This window comes from Bombus pyrosoma, linkage group LG7, assembly GCF_014825855.1.
Source record: "Bombus pyrosoma isolate SC7728 linkage group LG7, ASM1482585v1, whole genome shotgun sequence".
NCBI classification, from domain to species: domain Eukaryota; kingdom Metazoa; phylum Arthropoda; class Insecta; order Hymenoptera; family Apidae; genus Bombus; species Bombus pyrosoma.
The window spans coordinates 4,406,945-4,426,083 of record NC_057776.1 but is presented as its reverse complement, the minus strand read 5'-3'; the positions used below and the strand labels follow the sequence as shown (position 1 = coordinate 4,426,083).

The 19,139-nt window shown below is 38.7% G+C and overlaps 1 protein-coding gene and 1 long non-coding RNA gene across 4 annotated transcripts in view; one reads left to right on the top strand and one right to left on the bottom strand.

Annotated features, from left to right (window-relative positions):
• LOC122569357 (transcriptional activator Myb) overlaps positions 1-19,139 on the bottom strand; it is a 41,217-nt gene that overhangs the window by 15,561 nt on the left and 6,517 nt on the right. Inside the window, exon 1 of one of the 3 annotated variants that reach the window (XM_043730277.1) lies at positions 11,436-12,662. The exons of 1 other annotated variant lie outside the window; for it this stretch is intronic. In XM_043730277.1, the coding sequence (XP_043586212.1) occupies positions 11,436-11,530 (95 nt within the window). In that variant the 5' untranslated portion in view covers positions 11,531-12,662. Of the gene's footprint in view, positions 1-11,435; positions 12,663-19,139 lie in introns of those variants that run through there. One more of the 3 variants, XM_043730275.1, reaches the window with a different exon arrangement.
• Positions 9,021-16,744, top strand: LOC122569369. The gene is made up of 5 exons (XR_006317433.1): positions 9,021-9,373; positions 14,548-14,781; positions 14,870-15,287; positions 15,393-15,596; positions 15,734-16,744. It is a non-coding gene; the product is annotated as an uncharacterized LOC122569369 (long non-coding RNA).

The window sequence follows — 19,139 nt, the reverse complement described above, 5'->3', positions numbered from 1 at the left end:
AATCCCGAGACACGTGGCTAGACGCAGGACTTCCTCCGGCATTCTCACGATCCGCGAAAATATGTGCGCACATCGTATATACATATGTATGTATATGTACACCACGGCGCGATAGCCGAGAAAGGTTATATAGATAGAAAGAATCAGCACTGTGCGAACGCACGATGTTTGTTAACCCTGAATGATGGTGGTGTGATTCCCTTCACGCCTCACCACGTCGAAAGTATCGCGAATAAATTACAAAAATAACCGCTGTCATGAATATTTATACGGAACAGACATCTAACGTCTTTTTATTGATGACGATTGCGAAAAACGATGTAGGATGAGATCGGTCATCAAATTGATTTAACTTGTAAAGCAATCAAGCACGAAGCATATGTAATATAGTGACGAAACTGAGTACTTAAAATTTGATGGCACTGATAATCATACCATTTTAATTTTTGTAGTCGGTCCTAATTAATTGTAGAATCTATTTCTTCCCATTTCTATCTTTATTTTATTTATGTAATCCAAATGTGGAATTTTGGTAAAAAGATTGGTAGATAAAGTGGCCAAAAATAGTGTAAAAAAAGGAAACGGAAGCAGACGGAACGCTGAAAAAAGATGCGGGGGTGATAAGTCGAAGAAAGGGCACGTGGACAGGCGAAGAATAACTGATAAAATCATCACGATTTTACCTAACACGTGACACTCGTGATGGAAACAAGGGACAAGCGAAACGACTCGACCGAGACACTCATTAATCAATTTAGGACACTAACTCCATACGTGGAGTAAATGGGGTGATAGAGAGGGAACAGAGAGAAAGAGGGAGAGAGAGAGAGAGAGAGAGAGAGAGAGAGAGAGCAAAATTTGAAGGGAACACGCGAGAGGACAGGGTGCGAATGAGAACGCAAAAGGAAGATAGGAATAAGTCGTGGTGACACAGGAAAGAGAAGGGTAATACGCTAGCGGATCACGCCGGATTTTATATCTTCCTATCCTCTTACCTCGGTGCTTCTCACTTCCTGTTTGGTCAAAAGGGTAATTCTAATTTCCTGACCTAACCGCTAAAACTTCTACAGGACGCTCAAATTATGATGCAAAGAAAAATGAAAAAACAAAGAAGAAAAATTAAGTGGGTTTCATTGCATGATAATTTACCAACTAATAATGTTATTAGTAATAATAGCAAGTGCCAAATTGTAGATTATAAACATCTACTATATAGCGCCAAAATTTCACATCGAGTAGTATTATCAACTGTTTTATAATTTGTAGAATTAATCTGTGTAAAACAACACTTATTGTCAAATTTCTTATTGGTACGCACAATAATATTAGCACTCGTAATTTATAAGATTTCACTGATAATATTAGTTCAATTCTTCAAGAGACCTCAGATTATTTTGATGAAACAAATTAAATAGAAGACTGGCAATATTTTAACTCCGGTAAACTCTAATGAATAATTCTACTTCAATACGTTTGTAATGATACATTTATGTAAAAATGTTTTGTTTTAGAAATTCGCACGAATTGAGAATACAAGAGTCAAGCCCATCTCTCCTCCCCCCGTTTCTTTCAAGTTTAGCTGTCAAGGGAATTGAACGTATCGGTTGCTACGCTCCCTTCTCTCCCCAAATCAGCATGCGAAACTACTGTCGGAGGTCGAGGACGTCCGGTCAAAATTTCCAATCGGCTGGTTCAACCTCGGCGACAAGAAAGCGCCGTGCTGTTAGTTGCGAGGCGAAATGAATGAACAAGCTCTCACACTTAGCGTTTACTTGAAAGGTGGCGACACAAGCAGGTGCTGTGCCACAGCTGTCCCCTTTGTCTAGGACTTCGGACGCTATATGACTAAAGTGCTGTGTATGATCTCAATGACAATTATTCCAATGAAATTCGATAATTATTATCTGGTATTAATCTTCATTAAGATTTATACTTTCACATGTGTTGTTTCCTAATCTTAAGATATGTAGACTTAAAACTTTTACTAATTTGGTTAATTATTAGCATCAATAATATCTAACAAGAATATTATGGAAAATTATAGTTTCTGTTAGAGGATATTGAATCTTAAGATAGAGAATACTTTTAATTTCAATATTTACTTCCAACTACAGAAGACTATTCTAAGACTGTTCTAACCATATAAGATTTATGAAATTACTTGTTAGATATAGAGGGCAAAACAAAACTATTCAGTACTTAAGAATTTAACAAATATTAAATCATTTACACCCAACAATACTTTACTGTCCACAAATCATGTTTGTGACAGATACCGACTTACGGTAAATATCGTCCCAACTTAGTGTATTTCTCATTACATCGATCGGCTCATCAAAGAAACAGGGTGTTACTAAGGCAACGAGGTAAATCTTGGTGAATTTCAGATAATAAATACCTATTGACCCAACAGAACGCGGTAAGAAGAGGGTTAACGAAGCTATTCACCGAACGATATTGCATCGTGGATACGCGATTATACGTTCATTTCCCCCTCTTCGAATTTTCGAGTTTCACGACGAAAATCGAGCGTCTCGTGAGAAAGGGAGAGAAAAAAGAAACCCATGGTGGCTACGCACACCGCGACTATGGACATCTGCCGAAGTTCCGAACTTTCCCCTCTTTTTGACCACTTCCTTGCGAGTTGTCTGCCATATTCTCGTCTCCCCTCTTTTACCCCATCGTTTGCAACGAGCAGCCCTAAGGCTAGCGATCTTCCTTTTTCTTTCTTTCACCTTCCTTCTTTCCGTCCGCCTGTTGCTCGTCACGCAACAATAAGGTTATTGCGCGAACCAGCCGATGTCCCTTCCTAAGTAATGTCCACTATTTGTGTGTCCCATGGTCATGGTTCGTCGGAAAAAGCCAGACAGCAGACCTATAACGCCTTTTTGCCTCGTTTTGTACGTATCCTTCCGAGATCATATCGCCTGGTCGAGAAACGTATCAGAGCTTGGAGAGATATGAAAAAAAGGTATGCGTAATGTAACGTTCTGAAAATATCATGACAGATATACGTTTGTAGATGGCGGACCTACTGCAGCGATAATGGAGGATTGTGTACCAAACTGGAGAGGTCAACGTTCGGATTATTGTTCTTCCAAAGAGCTACACGTCTCATTTCAAAATTCTTTAGAAAAAAATTCTTCTAATAGTCTAATAGTCAATTCTACCTCATCTACTTTCTGGGAGATATTTACGAATAGAATTTTTTATCGTAATGATCCTTTTAACCTTTTTGATAATGCAGATGGCTATATTTAACTATTATTGTGATTATTGTGATTGATTATAACCAATCACAAGCGCTCACTATATAAATACTAAAAGTAATTATAACCACTCAACATTTTGTTTCATTTACAATATTTTCCGCAGTTCACATATTCTTTATGACAGCAGTACATTATATAGCACCCACAGTGCTGTAGTAAAAGTGGTTAATCTCAGATAATTTTTCTTCTTTTACGCAAGATTACATATCTCTTCCCTCCGCACGGCATTATATAAACTCAACTTAGACGCTGCGTGACTCGTTAACCAATTAAGGGCCAACTATGTGTTAAGGCAACATTTCATTCAAAATGTTCACTTTATCTTATATTATTAGATTCTACTTCTTAATATTTGATTATGGAAAGAAACTTAAAAAATTGAATATCTGTTTCGGTACCATACCTCTATACATTCTACAATGAAATTTAAAGAAATTGAAATATTTATAGCATTATAATATAAATCTCTTTTGTATCTCAAATCTCTTGTCTTTTAAATTATGGAAATTATTTTAGATTTCCATAATATACCTATCATTATAATATGCGAACTTTAAATCCCTTGCCAAAAGCAGTATGTAATGTGTATCTTCTTACATATTTCAATAATATTATATATACATTTCATAGTATAAAGTAATCTACAATCAAAATGTTTATATTATAAATTGCAGCTAATATAAGCTTTTATGTATTATGTATTAAACTGCTTGATCCTTAGTGAATTGACGCACCGGATGCTATCCCTCAAGCGGACAAATTCGAAAAGTGTTATCTGGAGAGCGCACCGTTCCTCCGTGGGTAACGGGTCAAGAGTAAGGGTCAATACAACCGTTATCATCCGGGGCCCCATTTGGTCGCGTGCGACGCGGTTGCCGGCACAATTGATTCTGTCGTCAATTTTCCAAAGTTACAGACCAGGTGCAAGGGATCCATTGGACCCTGGCCGTCAGCTGCTACCCCCACGACCCACCCCCTCGCCACACAGGCCGACCAACACATGATGTACTCGCGCGTTCCTCAATTTGTGCGTTTAAAAAGCCTCTCGTGCCGCGGAGCCACCGATGAAAGGGAACGCCCTGGTAAAATATGCGGAATTTCCAAGTAGACCGGTGCGCCGTCTTACGGGATCCTATGAGCGCGCTGTTCTATCATCAGCGGGACAGGTGATCATGACAAATTGCCTGTCGGGACGTACTCTACTTTTACCGCCATCTTACGATTTCCACTGTTCCTTTTCCTTGTACACATTCTTACCTGATCACGCAGTCTATGTTAATGTATTTGTATCTATATATATATATATATATATATATATATATATATATATATATATATATATATATATATATATATATATATATATATATATATATATATATATATATATATATATGTAGTGACTTATATTGCTTATATTATGAAATATATTGTTCTAATCCTAGTACTGGTCATCGTTGGTTTTACGTGATTTTATGCGATAGTATATTTATTTTTTGCTTCGGAACATATAGTAAATTAGATAATTTTTGTTAATAATAATTCTTTTAATAGAGATATTTGAGGCTATCCCTGCTCCGTATTGCAGAATTCTTTATTTGGTTTGTTTGGTCGAATTAATTTGATTTTGATATTAATACCATGTGTCATGAGAAATATTAGTTGCTAAGAAACTATCTATAAAACGTAGTACTACGATGATTCATGAAGAATTCTCAAACGGTAGAAAATACCGTGTAATCCGTGGATAATCAAGGATTCGATGCCACGAGGCTGTTACGTCGGTGCTGTGGTGAGTTATTCAATGAACCATGTACAGTACACTTTCAATCGGCATCTAGACACGACTTGTGGTTGCTTGATTCATGAATGGCATTAAGGGAATCTGTCTCGAGCACGACAAGGTGATAAGACGAAAAAAGATTGAATGAGGACGACCATAAGCGAGGAGGATGAGGAAGACGAGTCAAGATCAAGGTCAACGCGTTTCGGAATCTTCGTTCCTCCGCGAACCGGTCGGAGAAATTCCAACAGAATAGTAGGTAGAAAAAGGAAACTAACAAAGTTCCAATCCTTTATCAAGATAAATCATATAGATGACGATCGAGAAACTTGATTCCTAACGTCAGGTTAGACTATTTAGAAATATCAAATTTTGTGATAGCTGACGAATTAGAAAGCGAATGAGAAATCGTACGAATACACCTGTGATTGTTCCACTGATGGCGAGCCCAATGATAACTTGTACTACTTGGCAACACGTTTCGAAAGTATGGATTAATGACAGCTCGAGCCGTACACGGCGCTCGACCCGCCACCTTGTGTTCGCCAAAAGGAGTAACAAAGATAGCTGTTTCAACGAAACAGCCTGTTATGTATTTGGTTCCTAAGCTTGTAATAAAAATTCCATCGTAAAGAGATAAAACTTCCGTTCCAATTAGACGCGGCAGAATGTTGTCAAATTTTCTTCTAAGCTTTGTATTTGAACTTTACCGACGGACCACACACGCACTTATATAAATGAATCTCGAAACAAGTCAGAAAGCTACTACATACACAGTTACTTGTACGATTCATTCCGTGAAAGAGAACCAGATATATATATATGTATATTCGAATTTGTTCGCCGGTTCGAATACGTTCCCCGCGCATAGGGTGCATGGATAGGTATATACCTATCACATACTCACGTAAATATTCGTGTACATGTATGTACGTATGTATATAGGAGCAAACGAGGCAGGCAACGACATCAGGGTAAAAGTCCTTATGAGAGACATCTGGCTACCACCTGCCTTGATGCCCTCGCATTGCCAAACTTCCCCCCAATAGAACTCTCCCCGAGCATGCGCACCCGCTTCTATGACGCATACATGTGAATGCACGTGTATATGAAGATGCACGTGTTTGAACGCGTCAAAGAGCTTCACTGTAACTAAATCGTCAATCGAACACACGGATTTTTAGTCTTCCCTCTGCTTCCTATGTTATTCCTCGAATAATGTCGATACTTTTCTGCATTTAAGGCCGATGTGTCCAGGTTAGGTTAGTAGCGGAAGATTCTACAATCAAACTAGAAAATTTCAATCCATTGCGGATGAGAGATTCGACGTTGATTGATTACATTCTAAATTAAATTTTCAGTTCCAAAAATTAAAAAATTTTCAGTTCTAAAAATTAAAAAATTTTCAGTATTCAAAATTTAGATTCTCAATTTACAAAATTCTTAGTTTAAAAATTGTGAAGATGCATAATATAAAATAGTAATTCAATGACACAAATGCACCCATAATTAACAATATATCATTTCCTTAACATCCTCCTCGGGATATGACCGACTAAGCTAACCCCGAAACGCGCATATGTCACTTTTAGTTCAGAAACATGCGCTATAGCAAGATAGGCGAGAGAAATTCCCGTGCCCCTAGGGATGTATTGGTATTAAAAAAAGGAGAGAAAAAAGAAGAAAAAATGAAAGAGGGAGAAGAAAAAAGGGGGAAATCCCCTCAGTAGCGAGCTTCATCCCCCCGGCTCGGGAGGTGCGCGTCGTGCACCACCACACGCCTTACCCCGTGTACAACAACCAATTGTAAATCGAGCAACGAGCCACCCGGTGCTCGTTCCCATGACAAGTGCGATGGGTATTTTCTCCTCGTGAATCTTTAATTCCACCGTGGGAATCGAGGCTGCATATCGCGGAGAATCAACCTCATGGTTCATCCATGCGCACCTTGCTAATGCCGACTGATTAGAGTATTAGAGGGCCGGAGCACGAATCTCGATTTTATCTACCCCGAGCCGATCCTACGCCACTGTATCGAGTCGAAAGATCGACCCTGACGCGCGTGGAATTGACTACGCGGCACGCGGTAAACTTTCGAGTCTAGACTTGGTTATCGACCGATAGTGCTAGCTCGGAATGACAACATCGAGTAAGTTATGATTTATTAATATTTGAGTGAAATTCTTTCCCTTTATAACGTAGGAAGTTTGTGACATAACACAAACATAATTCAAAATTATAGATTTTTACATTTGTTTAAATATCAAATCTGTTATATGATTTCAAAGTAATATTTTAAGAAATGATTCCTACGCTTTTGTATCTGTATAAACTAATCTAACCTATCGAGCCACGATTCCAATTCAATCAAAAGCTTAAACGCATAACCTAACGCGTAGTCGAGTGGATCATCGAATCGAATGAAAAATGCATATGATGTAATATAGACAGACAAGCATTAATAAAGGAAAAATTAAAATAAAACGGCGGCACAATGATTGAAGGGAATATTCGAGGGCAAGAGGGGATCATTAGAATTCATCATGTCACCGGGTGAACGAAAGCGGCGTCAGTCTATCATTTGGCTGTCCCTCGGTTGAGAACAATTCGAAAACATATGCTCCGGTGCTTTTGGAAGACTCAATAGAATATAAGAAGGCGTCGCGTCGCAGACGAGAAGGCGCGCATGCAAAAGCCTTTGCTAGGCCAAAGTCGTTCCAGACTGCGGTCTTTCTTGACTGGAGCAGATGCTGGAAATCAGGCTCGCTCTTGTGTGTATACCCTCCTGACGATCGACGACGACGTCGACCCTTGAACGAGTGTACCAAACCCAACATCGAAAATAATGATACGAATGAGGAGAAGAGAACGGGCTGTAGGCAGTCAAAAAAGAGAGAGAGAGACGGAGAAAAAGATTGTTCTTTCTCCTGGGGGGACTTCCTCAAGAGGCCCAGTCGCGAATCTCGTCAGCAGAACTGGAATCCCTTCGAGAAATTTGTTACTTGACATCTTTTCAGATCTCTTTCCATCTCCCTCTTTCCTTTTTTTCATTGTCTTCCTCTATCTTTTTCTTGTTATACGTATTTCTTATGTCGTTGCCTTACAATATTGTCCGCCAGAAGCTTTAAAAAGAAGCACAGCTGCTTAAACGGTTATTTAATTGTCATCTAAAAGAACACTCCTCCGTTACGAATTTAAATGACCACCGGCGCGATCTAGCGGAGATTTTATGCACAGATACGAGGTACCCGAGACGTTGTCACGAATTCTAGGAATTTGTTGTCGTAAAACCCGCTTGAATCTCATCTAAAATTAGATCGATCCGCGAGGATCGTATTCTAAGTTTACTATGCACCCTGGTTGCACCGAGGTAACCTCACGCGTCGGTAGATTCGTTTTTTTAGGAAGTACCACACGCGACGAAAGCGACGCGCTAAAAACAAATCTATCTTTATCTGTTCAAATTCGTTATAATTCTCGATAACAATATTCTATCTATATCATTAATACAATTACATACCATTAGTTTGTTGTACTATTATGACTATATTGCTTATCAATCAATATAAATCATGAAACATGGTATCTTTTCCTAATTTAAACGCTTTTGCAAGCTTTCCTCTAGCACTGTAGTTTCTTAGCAATCCATAAATTCAAGACATTGCTAAGAAACCCAATCACGCGTTTCCTGTCCTATTCTGTCTGTGCAAGTAGCATCCTGCTGCCTCCAGAAAGAGAATAAAACAGTGTCTAAGATCAGACGACGGATTTCCACGAAACGCCTCGAGTCGGTTTCCGGACAAAAGTTACCGCTGAAACACGTTCCGTTTATCTCGTACAACCTACACGTGGATTCGTCTCAACTTTGGCAATCTCTCGTTGACCCAAGCCATACGTCCTTCTCTCTGAACAGATACATCCGTGTACGTATCTTTCTGTTTCGTCCCCACTCCATCACCAAGCAGCGCGCACAGCGGATCATTCACGAAGTAATCACGTGCGTCTTGCGTCTAGTATGATGTTCTCCTCGTTGTAACTCATAGTTTCCGCGTTTCACGCTTTCGACGCGATCCTTCCCTTCCCAGGATCGCGCCCAAGTGCGAACTTTTCAAAATTCAACGAACCTTTGTGCCTTGTTTCTCATCCTTCGATCACCTCGGCTCTTTCTTTTTACTCTTTCCTTCTTCCTTTTGCCAAACGTGATTTCGCGTTTTCAACGGGCCTGGAATCTTGATTTACCAGATATACTTCTTCAATTTCGTAGCTTTTTTACTTTTCTTTTTTCAGCCTACATTTCGTGCCGTGCATCGGAGCCCAGGTATTGAATTCTTTGCATCAAGCAAACTGTTCTTTCTTTCTTTTTCTTTACCATTTTATTATTGCATGAAGTGTAATCTTAGTGCCAAAATGTTATTGTTAGAAGATTTTTAGTTAAAAAAATTATTTAGTGGAAAAATTAGCAAATCATTAGCTTATTTAACATGGGAACAATGAGAAACACGTATCGAAAGGCGGTCAGGGTTGGCTATTATGCCAATTCAGAAAATGGTTAATACGCTGGACCCTCGGTTAAAGGACGAAGACGCAAACCCGTCCGTCAACAAACGAAATAAACGACCGGAGAATTCTCAACGGGTTCGATCTGAAACCGGGTTTAAATCTCCTTTAGTCGAGAACAAGTCGCTCCGGCTGTAGACCTGTATATGCGCGCGCTATTTTACGAAAGCAGACCCTGGGCCCCAATACAGAACCCTGGCCTTTTTCCCTCTGGCTTCGAGCGATAAACGAGCCTAAAGTGGGATATCTGCTAGGCAACAACACGAGGGATAGTCGGAGGTTCCTTCCAGCATGCCTGATGCTTTTCCTTTCGGCCTGCCTCTCTCTCTGTTTGTCTCTTCTCCTCCCCCCTCCCCGTCCTAGCTATTCGGCATTCTCAACCTACTGGGTGACTTTTAGAAAATGCCGTCCGTCTGTCTTCTCTAACGCATTCGTAATCATGGATGGAACTACGGTCGATGTGAATCTACGAAAAAATTTTTTAAAGACGTTCTATTATTCTTCAAAAATATTTCCCAAAAACTTCATTTTAAACGATTTTTACGTACAATGGATAAATGTGAAAACTTTTTGTCACAATTGACAGATATTCTTTGCCATATTCAAGGTAATAGATTTGATTTTTTAATTTCGAAAATAGTTTGAGGTTAGGTAGATTCATGTCAAAGTTTAAATTGTACAAAGTTTCACTTTTTCAATAAAGAGAAATAACGAATATCTCAGACTATGAGAGAATTAAAGTGTGAGTGTTTATGCAAATACATATTTTTATAAAAATAAATTAAAAAATGGACCCTAGGTAGTGGCTTATATTTATAATTTAAATATTATAACAAAAACATTACAATATCTTATACATTTTTGCATACATTTATCCATACATTTTGTCTTTTATTTCTCATAAATACATAAACATTCGTGATTTAATCATTATGTTCTAACCTTAATTTATCATTTCCAAAATTATTCACTTATTTTGTTTTCAATTATTGATTTCTAGTCATTTTTCTTTGATTATTGATTTTATAGTAGTTTTTATAAACGTAAATATAAACATTATTTGAAGCACACTCGAGGGAGTGAATACACATGTACAGCGGCATTATAATCTATCCCAAGATAAAGCCGCATCCTTTGATACCGACGCTAACATGGAGATTTCCGTTGTTCCGCTGCGAGATTTTTCGAATGTTTGTTACATGTTCCACGTTTCCAGCCAGAGACTGGCTATATGCGTTTGTTTTGATAAAACGCCTGAATATCGAGTCTAGTTGCGCTGACAGTTTGCACGAGATAAAGTCGAGGACCGGTGAGAATTTAAATAAGCAGATAACATTGCAGTAAAATCTGGATAGCTACTAAACTCAAGACAGCACGTTGTCGAAGAATCACATTTTCTGATTACCTACCTCAACTCTTAGTAAAAAATGTTCAGCCACGCGTAATAATACCAAATTAACAAAAATACTAAAATTTGTCAAATAATATGTCTTTTTGGAATATTTAAGCATTATAAAGTATTCATCCTTAGTTAATCTAATATTAATTATATTTGATCAAAGGTTTTTTCGTAATATATCAAAAAAAGTATATAGTTTGTATGTCAAAACGCCTCACGTTTTCATTAAATTATTCGAGAGGGATGATAATCATCAAAGATAATCGCTAAAGAAATTGAATACAATGTCCAACTAAAAATTACAAAATTATCCCAGGAAATGTTATATTAAAGAATAACGATAATCAACCACGCGATCAAGATGGATGATGTGTTCGTGTAAATCACTGAAGAAAGACTGATGTGCACATGATATGTTACTTACGCTTCGGTGGGTGGCGGAGAATAAAAAGACGAGTGGTAGGTAGCAATATCCACGACCTTCGCTGGCATGAGCAGTCCACTCGACACTACATCCATTCTCACGGATAGTCTTCCAAGAAAACTCGCGGTCAGAGGGTTCTGAATGGTTTTCGACGGATCCAGTCCCGAAAACTCGAACTCCACAGCCTCTCAACAATACTATCTCCCTTTCTACCTCTCCTTCAGTACTTTACGTACTACTCACAGTACCGACAACACAAACCATCGTCAAAACTCTCCGTTAATATATCGTCAATATTTTGTGTATTTTTGGTAAATATTGAACCCCTGGCCCCCCACTAAATCAGTTCGATTTTTAACGCGAAAAGCATGTTCGATCGCTTTTTCAATGTTTGATAGAACTTTGTCTATCAGTCGTTCACGACTCGTTGCTATTTACAATATATAAAGATCAGCACACGACTGCCACAAGACTTGCGAAAACATAAGAACTTCGTATGCCTTTCTATCTCGCTTCGTCTTGATTACACACACTATCTCTTTCTCTCTCTCCCTCTCTCTTCCCTTTTGTCTAATTTTCATAAAGTAACAATACACTTCTTTCTTTTAGTTCCGTATTTATTCACCAGCGATGTGACGTACTTATTGTATAATGGATGTCTTGTTAAACCAGATTTATTGACACGTGAGAACTATCGACGAACGACGGTGCAAAAGAACATTATTCCTTACAGAGTCTTTAGTTAAATAGAGAAGAGAATGTTTGGGCGCACGCGTCGCGACAATGCAATGAGCGTTTACTTGAATGCAGCAAAGGGAAAAAAAGCGTTGTCGCCAAGGCAGCTAGGTCCAGGAGAGGAAAAAAGCACGACACGGGGAGAACGGAAACGATCGTTGGAGCCGAAAAACAAAAACGATTCCAGAAGTCTTGCACATACGGTCCTTGTCGATCGAACGCGCGTTTCTTTCTCATCGGTCGATCCTCGAGTCTCCTTCAGCCTGGTTATCCATTATGCAAAACTTAGCAAGATTCGTTACGGGTTTTTGTCTTGTCGCGACGCGCGCCCAAAATCGAGCACAGTCACGCGGGCGTCTCGACCTGTCACCGTTTAGATTTGAACTAAAGGTACCGGCTGGATCGCCGGCGGCCTGCGCATGAGGACGATCCCTACTCCCTACTCCCTAACATGCTCTCGTGCTGGGCTGTTGGCAACGTAGTGGGGAAAGATATGGTCGCGGTTGCTCGACGAGGATAGGGAAGGACAGGAGAGCCACGGGACGAGGAGATGGTACACTGAGGACGCAATCAAACGACGACCGTCCCTATATGTGTCCCAGTATGTGTTCGCTTATATCACTTTGTGTGCGTCCTTAGCTACATATGCCCTCCATCACCCGTACATTCATTCAGGACTATGGAAAAAATAATCGAATGGTGGATGCTGTGATGAAAGCTCTCTCGTTAAACCCTTCCTTATTTTGGCATTAATGTATAGATGTATATAGAGGCCGAAAGATAAGAGATTGAAATATGGATATACAGGGTACGAAGCAATATGTGGTACAATAGGGCAGAAGGTTATTTTACACACAAAAATGAGTGAAATATGTAGAATAACACGTTTATATACTTCAAAAAAGTAAGTTTAATAATTTGTCATGTATGTATATTTGAATTTGGCTAATTCCGGCCTGAGCAGAACTGAATAATCGACAGAAGCATATTCTATGTACTAAAATATGTCGGAAACCTAAAATAACTTTTATTTATTCGACTTTTATTTCGGAAAAAATTAAGTTTGAAAGTTCACCAAGTACACATATACCAGATTGAATGTATATACATACATACGCTCAAATTTGAGTTCGTCAAACACGAGACATTAACACGTTCACGCCGGCCGTACCACCGGTGGCTCACGCTCAAGTCTCCTATCAGGCGGCGTGCACCACCGGTGGCTCACACTTGAATGTTCCATCGGTGCCTACCACCAAAAATGTAGTTCGTTTAGTAACTAGAAAAAATGGCTATACAGTCGAAAATTTAAATAATAGAAATTTAACGCATATTAATTGAAAAAAGTAGGATTTATTTAAAAACATAACAATTCAATATTATAAATTTATTGTGAACATGAATACGAGCGCCGCCCCACGGCGAGGAACACAAATAGCAGCACTAGCGTGAACGTGTTAAACGAGAAAGTATACTACATCGAGTAGGTATGTATTGATATTCATGACGATAAGAGATGGCAGTTCTTAAATTCGCGTTAGAACAAATGGTGTCTATGACATGAATATGTACATGAAAATGAGTTAGTTATAGTTTAACATCATGCACACTGAGGATAGATGGAATTTGTGATTTGACGTATCATATACTGCGTCATACACTTATGAATGGCACTTAATGAACGATTTCTCCTATAAGGATAGCATACATGTGTAGTAAAAAAAAATTGCTTGAATATGATAAAAAGGATAAAAAAAGGTGCCATACCGACCTTGGAACAGAGGATATATATATATATCATTCTTCAAATAAATTTAGCGGTTATTTAATTAAATCCCAAACATTTAAAATTTAAATGATATATTTCGAATTTCAATGCAGTAGACACTTCCTTGATTCTTTCTCCATGGATGGAAAACTCCCTGTTGTGCAAAGACAGTTGTCATGCAAAACGAAGGAAAGCATGGAGAATCACTACCGAGTAATCTCGAAGTCACGTTCGGAACAAGGATGTCCTTGTTTTACGCCGACTACTGATCGTTTTCCAGTCCCCGAGAGAATTACCAGGGCTACCGTCTAGATGTATTATAGTTATGTAACCGTTTTGCGGAAGAATATCCCTTCTGCGTACCGGGTATCCATTTAAAAATCATGCGCGCTATTATATTTGAAATACAAATTCTAACATAATGTTTGATAATATAAATATTGTCATCTATAATTCGTACATTCGTAGATATATGGTCAACTAACTTATGCATGTTAATGTTTAAGTTTCCATGTATCAAATGAAGTGTATCAAATGATAACATTTTGAACGATAATTACTGACCCATAAGGAAATGTACAATTTAACTACTGTTCTTTTACTCTTCAGCCCATTGGTGCAGTACAAATACAGGTGTTACTCGCAAGAAACAGCTCGTGCATCTTTTAATACTCATAAAACTGCGTCTACCATTGTGACTCGGAGGAAGTGGTCAGACATAAAGAACACTGTCGGACAGTCGAACACACGTGTAAGAACACGGTGTAAAGTGTGAGGATTGGACGTGACATGTTACCATAGGAACGACGAGTTTAAGATCTAGAAAGTGAAAATTAATATAAAGTTAGTCAATGGCTTAAAGCTGACTTCTAATAAAGCAAAATTTTATAACATTTACGACGACCTTGAGATCGCTGTGATTTCGTTATAGGATGTTACGGTAAATGAGGAAAGTGCAAGGCAATGTTTTCAAAACAAAAGAGAGGCGCATTGCTTGTGAGAACGTATTTTAATCCTGGTGAATACCTCTCGCTCGGTGCACGCCTCAGGGTGCGTCTGCATCGTTGTTCGCGAATACTTTCCCACCGTGGAGTTTGGCTGGAACAACGTCTACCAATACGTACATGTATATATATATATGTGTGTGTATATATATATACATTTTTCTTTTTCTTTTTGTAAATATGTTGTACTTTTATATAGAGTGCGAGTTTATGACTTACACTTCGTTTCAGGTTATGCTCTTGTTATTAAGTTTTTTGATTAATAAAGATCTATCTGGCTGGTTGTTATGAAAACAAACCGTAGTAGAGTTAATGTCTGTCTTCATGGATGTCTTCATGGAAGAAGTTAGTAACGAAGACATAATATATGGATAATAGATAACGGTTATGGTAAAATTGATGTAAATACCTAGTGTTCTTACCTATTTAAGAATCTTATAACTTTCAAAGGTGCCAGAAAGTAATCGCGTTCATCGACGCTGTACACCATAAACACGTAATAACGTGGAGCCGTCGTCATGGGTGTCCCACGTATTATGCAAGAGATGGGCCGGTAGAAAATTTTTCAGGCCGTTGAACAGAGTGTACGGTCCTCTGTAGCATACCTTCGCCCACGATCAAGTTCGAACTTACTCGATTTCTCTTTAAGACCAGGTAGATAGTATTGCAGCGATAAAATTAAAATTTGAGGCGATATAATATGAACATAAAAATCACATTTCTTAAGTGCATAATTAATTAGTAATGTTTTAAACCATTTCTAAAATATTGTTTTGTTAAAATGTTAACAGAATATCCTGTACATGGTACATCAAGATTAGGACGCATTAGTATCAACGTAATCATCCCTAAAAATTGTTGAGCCACTAAAAATGCAATAGCTCGAGGAAAATATTTACAAATTGTCCCACCTTCTCGTGAAGGATACCTCAAGCTACGATTCATAGGCAGTTGCGAACAATTTAATACCACTGTCACTCAGAGCTAACACATTATATTATGTTGGATTTGATTGAAGTGATGGCACGGTTTCACCTATAATTTCGTGCAATTTTAACGAGAATCGCTTCAAATTTGCAATTTCATTTCTCACAAATAATTTAATATGTGTAAAATTACTTTTAATATTGACAAAAAGGACGCTAATAATTTCTTGAACATAACCATGACAGGGGGCGAGATTGTCTTGAGACGAGTTTAGCGCAAATTCCAGATGAAGAATATAAGAAGAAACAACCATAAACGCGACTCTTGAAGAACCCACTCGTCGAAGAAATATTATACTAAACGAGTCATTGAAACACAGAGTCCATAATGATTCTTCGAATTCCCCACATTGTTTTGACTTAATTCAGTGTGAATTGGCCTTAACCAGGACTCGTTGTGTTCTCAAAGAGCGAAATTAAGAAAGAGAAGGAGGCGCAGCAAGAGAAACAAATGAACCGGGAGGAGAGTGATGAGGAGAAGTACGAAGGAATCGAAGAGGTGGCCGGGGACACGGAAGAGAAGAGAAGACGCGAGAAAGACGAAGAAACGAGAGGAAGGGATCCGGAATATAAGTCTCTGCAAGGCCTCGCGGTTTCGCCGTTGCCTTCTCAGAACCGATCGACTCTCGAAACGCGAGGGAACAACAAAAACCAGATCGCTTAAAGTTGATACCCATTTCTTTACACCCCGAATTTAAATGCAATAAAGTCGATCCAAATCATTTCGGTTCCTTCGCCACTTTATCGATAAATAAAGCTGTTTGTTAGGCAATCAAACCGAACCTCATTAATAATCAATATTGCTTAATCTATACTAATAGAGGGCGTTGTTGAATTGTGACTAAAATAATTATCGTAATTCCAAAACTCAAGAAAAACAAACACACAACAATGAGGTTATACTATGTCTAAATAATAGCTACAGATAATTAGATTTATACTCGTGTTTAAAATACAGTAGAGATTTAGAAAAGTGTCTGACTTTTTACCTCTCTTTAGTTTAACCTGTTTGTTAAATAAAAAGTTACATTTGTTATGTTGATATGGTTAAGTTGATAGAATTTAGTTCATTTTGTAAGAACGAGTTCTAATGGCTCACTTTGTTCGCGTCTCCGTGTATAGCTTTAGCATAGACCTCGATATGCCTCTCGTTTTACCACGTCGGTAACTTCAACGAGATATTATTTTTTCTTTGTTCAATTATTCGCTGCCGTAACGGTGTATTGTGCAGCATCAAATGAAAAAGAGTTAACGGCGAGTTCAATATCAAACGTCTAGTTCATTTACCAGTTTGCCAGCCTCTGCCAGCCTCTGCCAGGCTTTGTCAGCTATTCAGAACAACGACCGGATACGAAGTAGACGTAAACACTAAATACATAGAATATGGAAATGAATGCAATGCTCGTGGAACAGGTCACGAAATTCTTTTTGGGCCGGTCCTGAGACCCAGGCGCAGAATAAAGATTTTTGCCCCGATAGAAAAAAAAATTTACCATTCATACGCGTAGCTTGGGAAGCGCGAAAAATTATGCCGGAATCTTTTTTTCCCCCCTTTTCGTCTGAATCGGCGATATTGTCCGACACAGATTACACAGTTCCTTGCTCGGACTGCCGAAACCATACCAGATGGCGTAATATCCTTTGACTTCGTATTATAATAAGTGAATGCAAAAGTAAAGCGTGTGATGCGTCGAAGGATGATACCTTTCTATACAGAAAAATTCTTGTTCGCGTGATCCATCCAAAGGTAACCTACTATCTCGTTTTTCTTCTTCGATGCCGTAAGACATGCACGAATAAAGGTGCACGAGATGCAAGAATTACGATCCACATTGCTCTCTTGAACCTCTAATGAAAACTTGGAGAATTGAGTTTCCTAGTACGATTATTACTTAGTAACTAGTAATATTAGAAAATTGACAGGTATAAGATTAAGTTTTATAATTTTGCAATTTTACGTCGAATATGACAATTAGTTGATTGATGACATTTACTATTATAAAATTTGTCACTATTATACCAGATAATATATTAACATTGGTAACTTAAAGTTTGTGATTTGAAAAATCTGATTACAGATATTACTTTATGCAAGAGAGTCCTACTATTATAAACATTATTCTTTAAAAGTATACTTGCATAATAACGTATTTCATTAAAAATTCAATAATGTTTCTACAGATACCCGACATACCCTCTGTCCATTCAGTATTCTTGCGGAATCAAGAAGAAAAAAAGCGGGGCCGCTCCGAATAGGATTAAGAGCTATCCACACTGAAAAGACGTCTGTGAGGAATGTCGGGAAAATAAATGATAAGCTGTCGTCAAATAATATTACGCACTAGACATATAGTTGGATAAGACAAATTAATCGTCTATGTGGCATGAAATTCCTCGAACGGGACCAGCTACGAAACAGACGCCATATACGTCGGATGGAAGGCAAGAGCGGTATGCCTGAGAATGGATGCAGGTCGTTTCGACAACGCAGACAGGTTTTTCCCTTTGAAGTGCACGGGGAATCCGCCTTCCGGGTTCTCATTCGTTCCACGTCCACTCGTTCTATATATTCCCATAGATAACTCGCCTGGAGGCGACTGAGAACCATCGAGCGTGGCGCTGTTGGTATTCGGTACAAGGAACTCGCGGGCACCCTGTAATTTCGCTTGTATTAACGCGGTGTACCTCAGAAACTGCGAGTTACCGACCGCATTGCGGTACTTGCTGCCCGATTCGTGTCCGTGGGTCGGTAACTGGCCAAAAAACGCGAGCATAAATTATGGCTGACTCTTCCTGTATCGGATTTTTCGACTGGTCTTCGAACTTCGTCGGTCTCTGCGCGCGTAATGAAACGATTGAAAATTACAGGGGCCCGCGGTGATAGTTAGAGCAGCGAGATAACATCGATCGTGCCACGGCATTTTATCGTGTGTTGTTTTAAGCGTACTAACGACCGAGTAATTAAGTCTGCTAGCACTGCCTCCCTTAAGGCCTCTCTTCTCTTTTTCAAACTCTAGTTATGCGTGTTAATTATCGAATTAAGAAACACGTGTATATACTACGTTCATGTCCGCATAAATGTTTGATGTCTCGCTTAGTGGTTCAGAGTAAACTATACAAGCCCCAGAAAAAGCGTTTAGGAATAAGGTATGTACTATGTATATAGAGGATGATCCCCATGTAATTGGAAACACTGCGTAACTCCATAAAT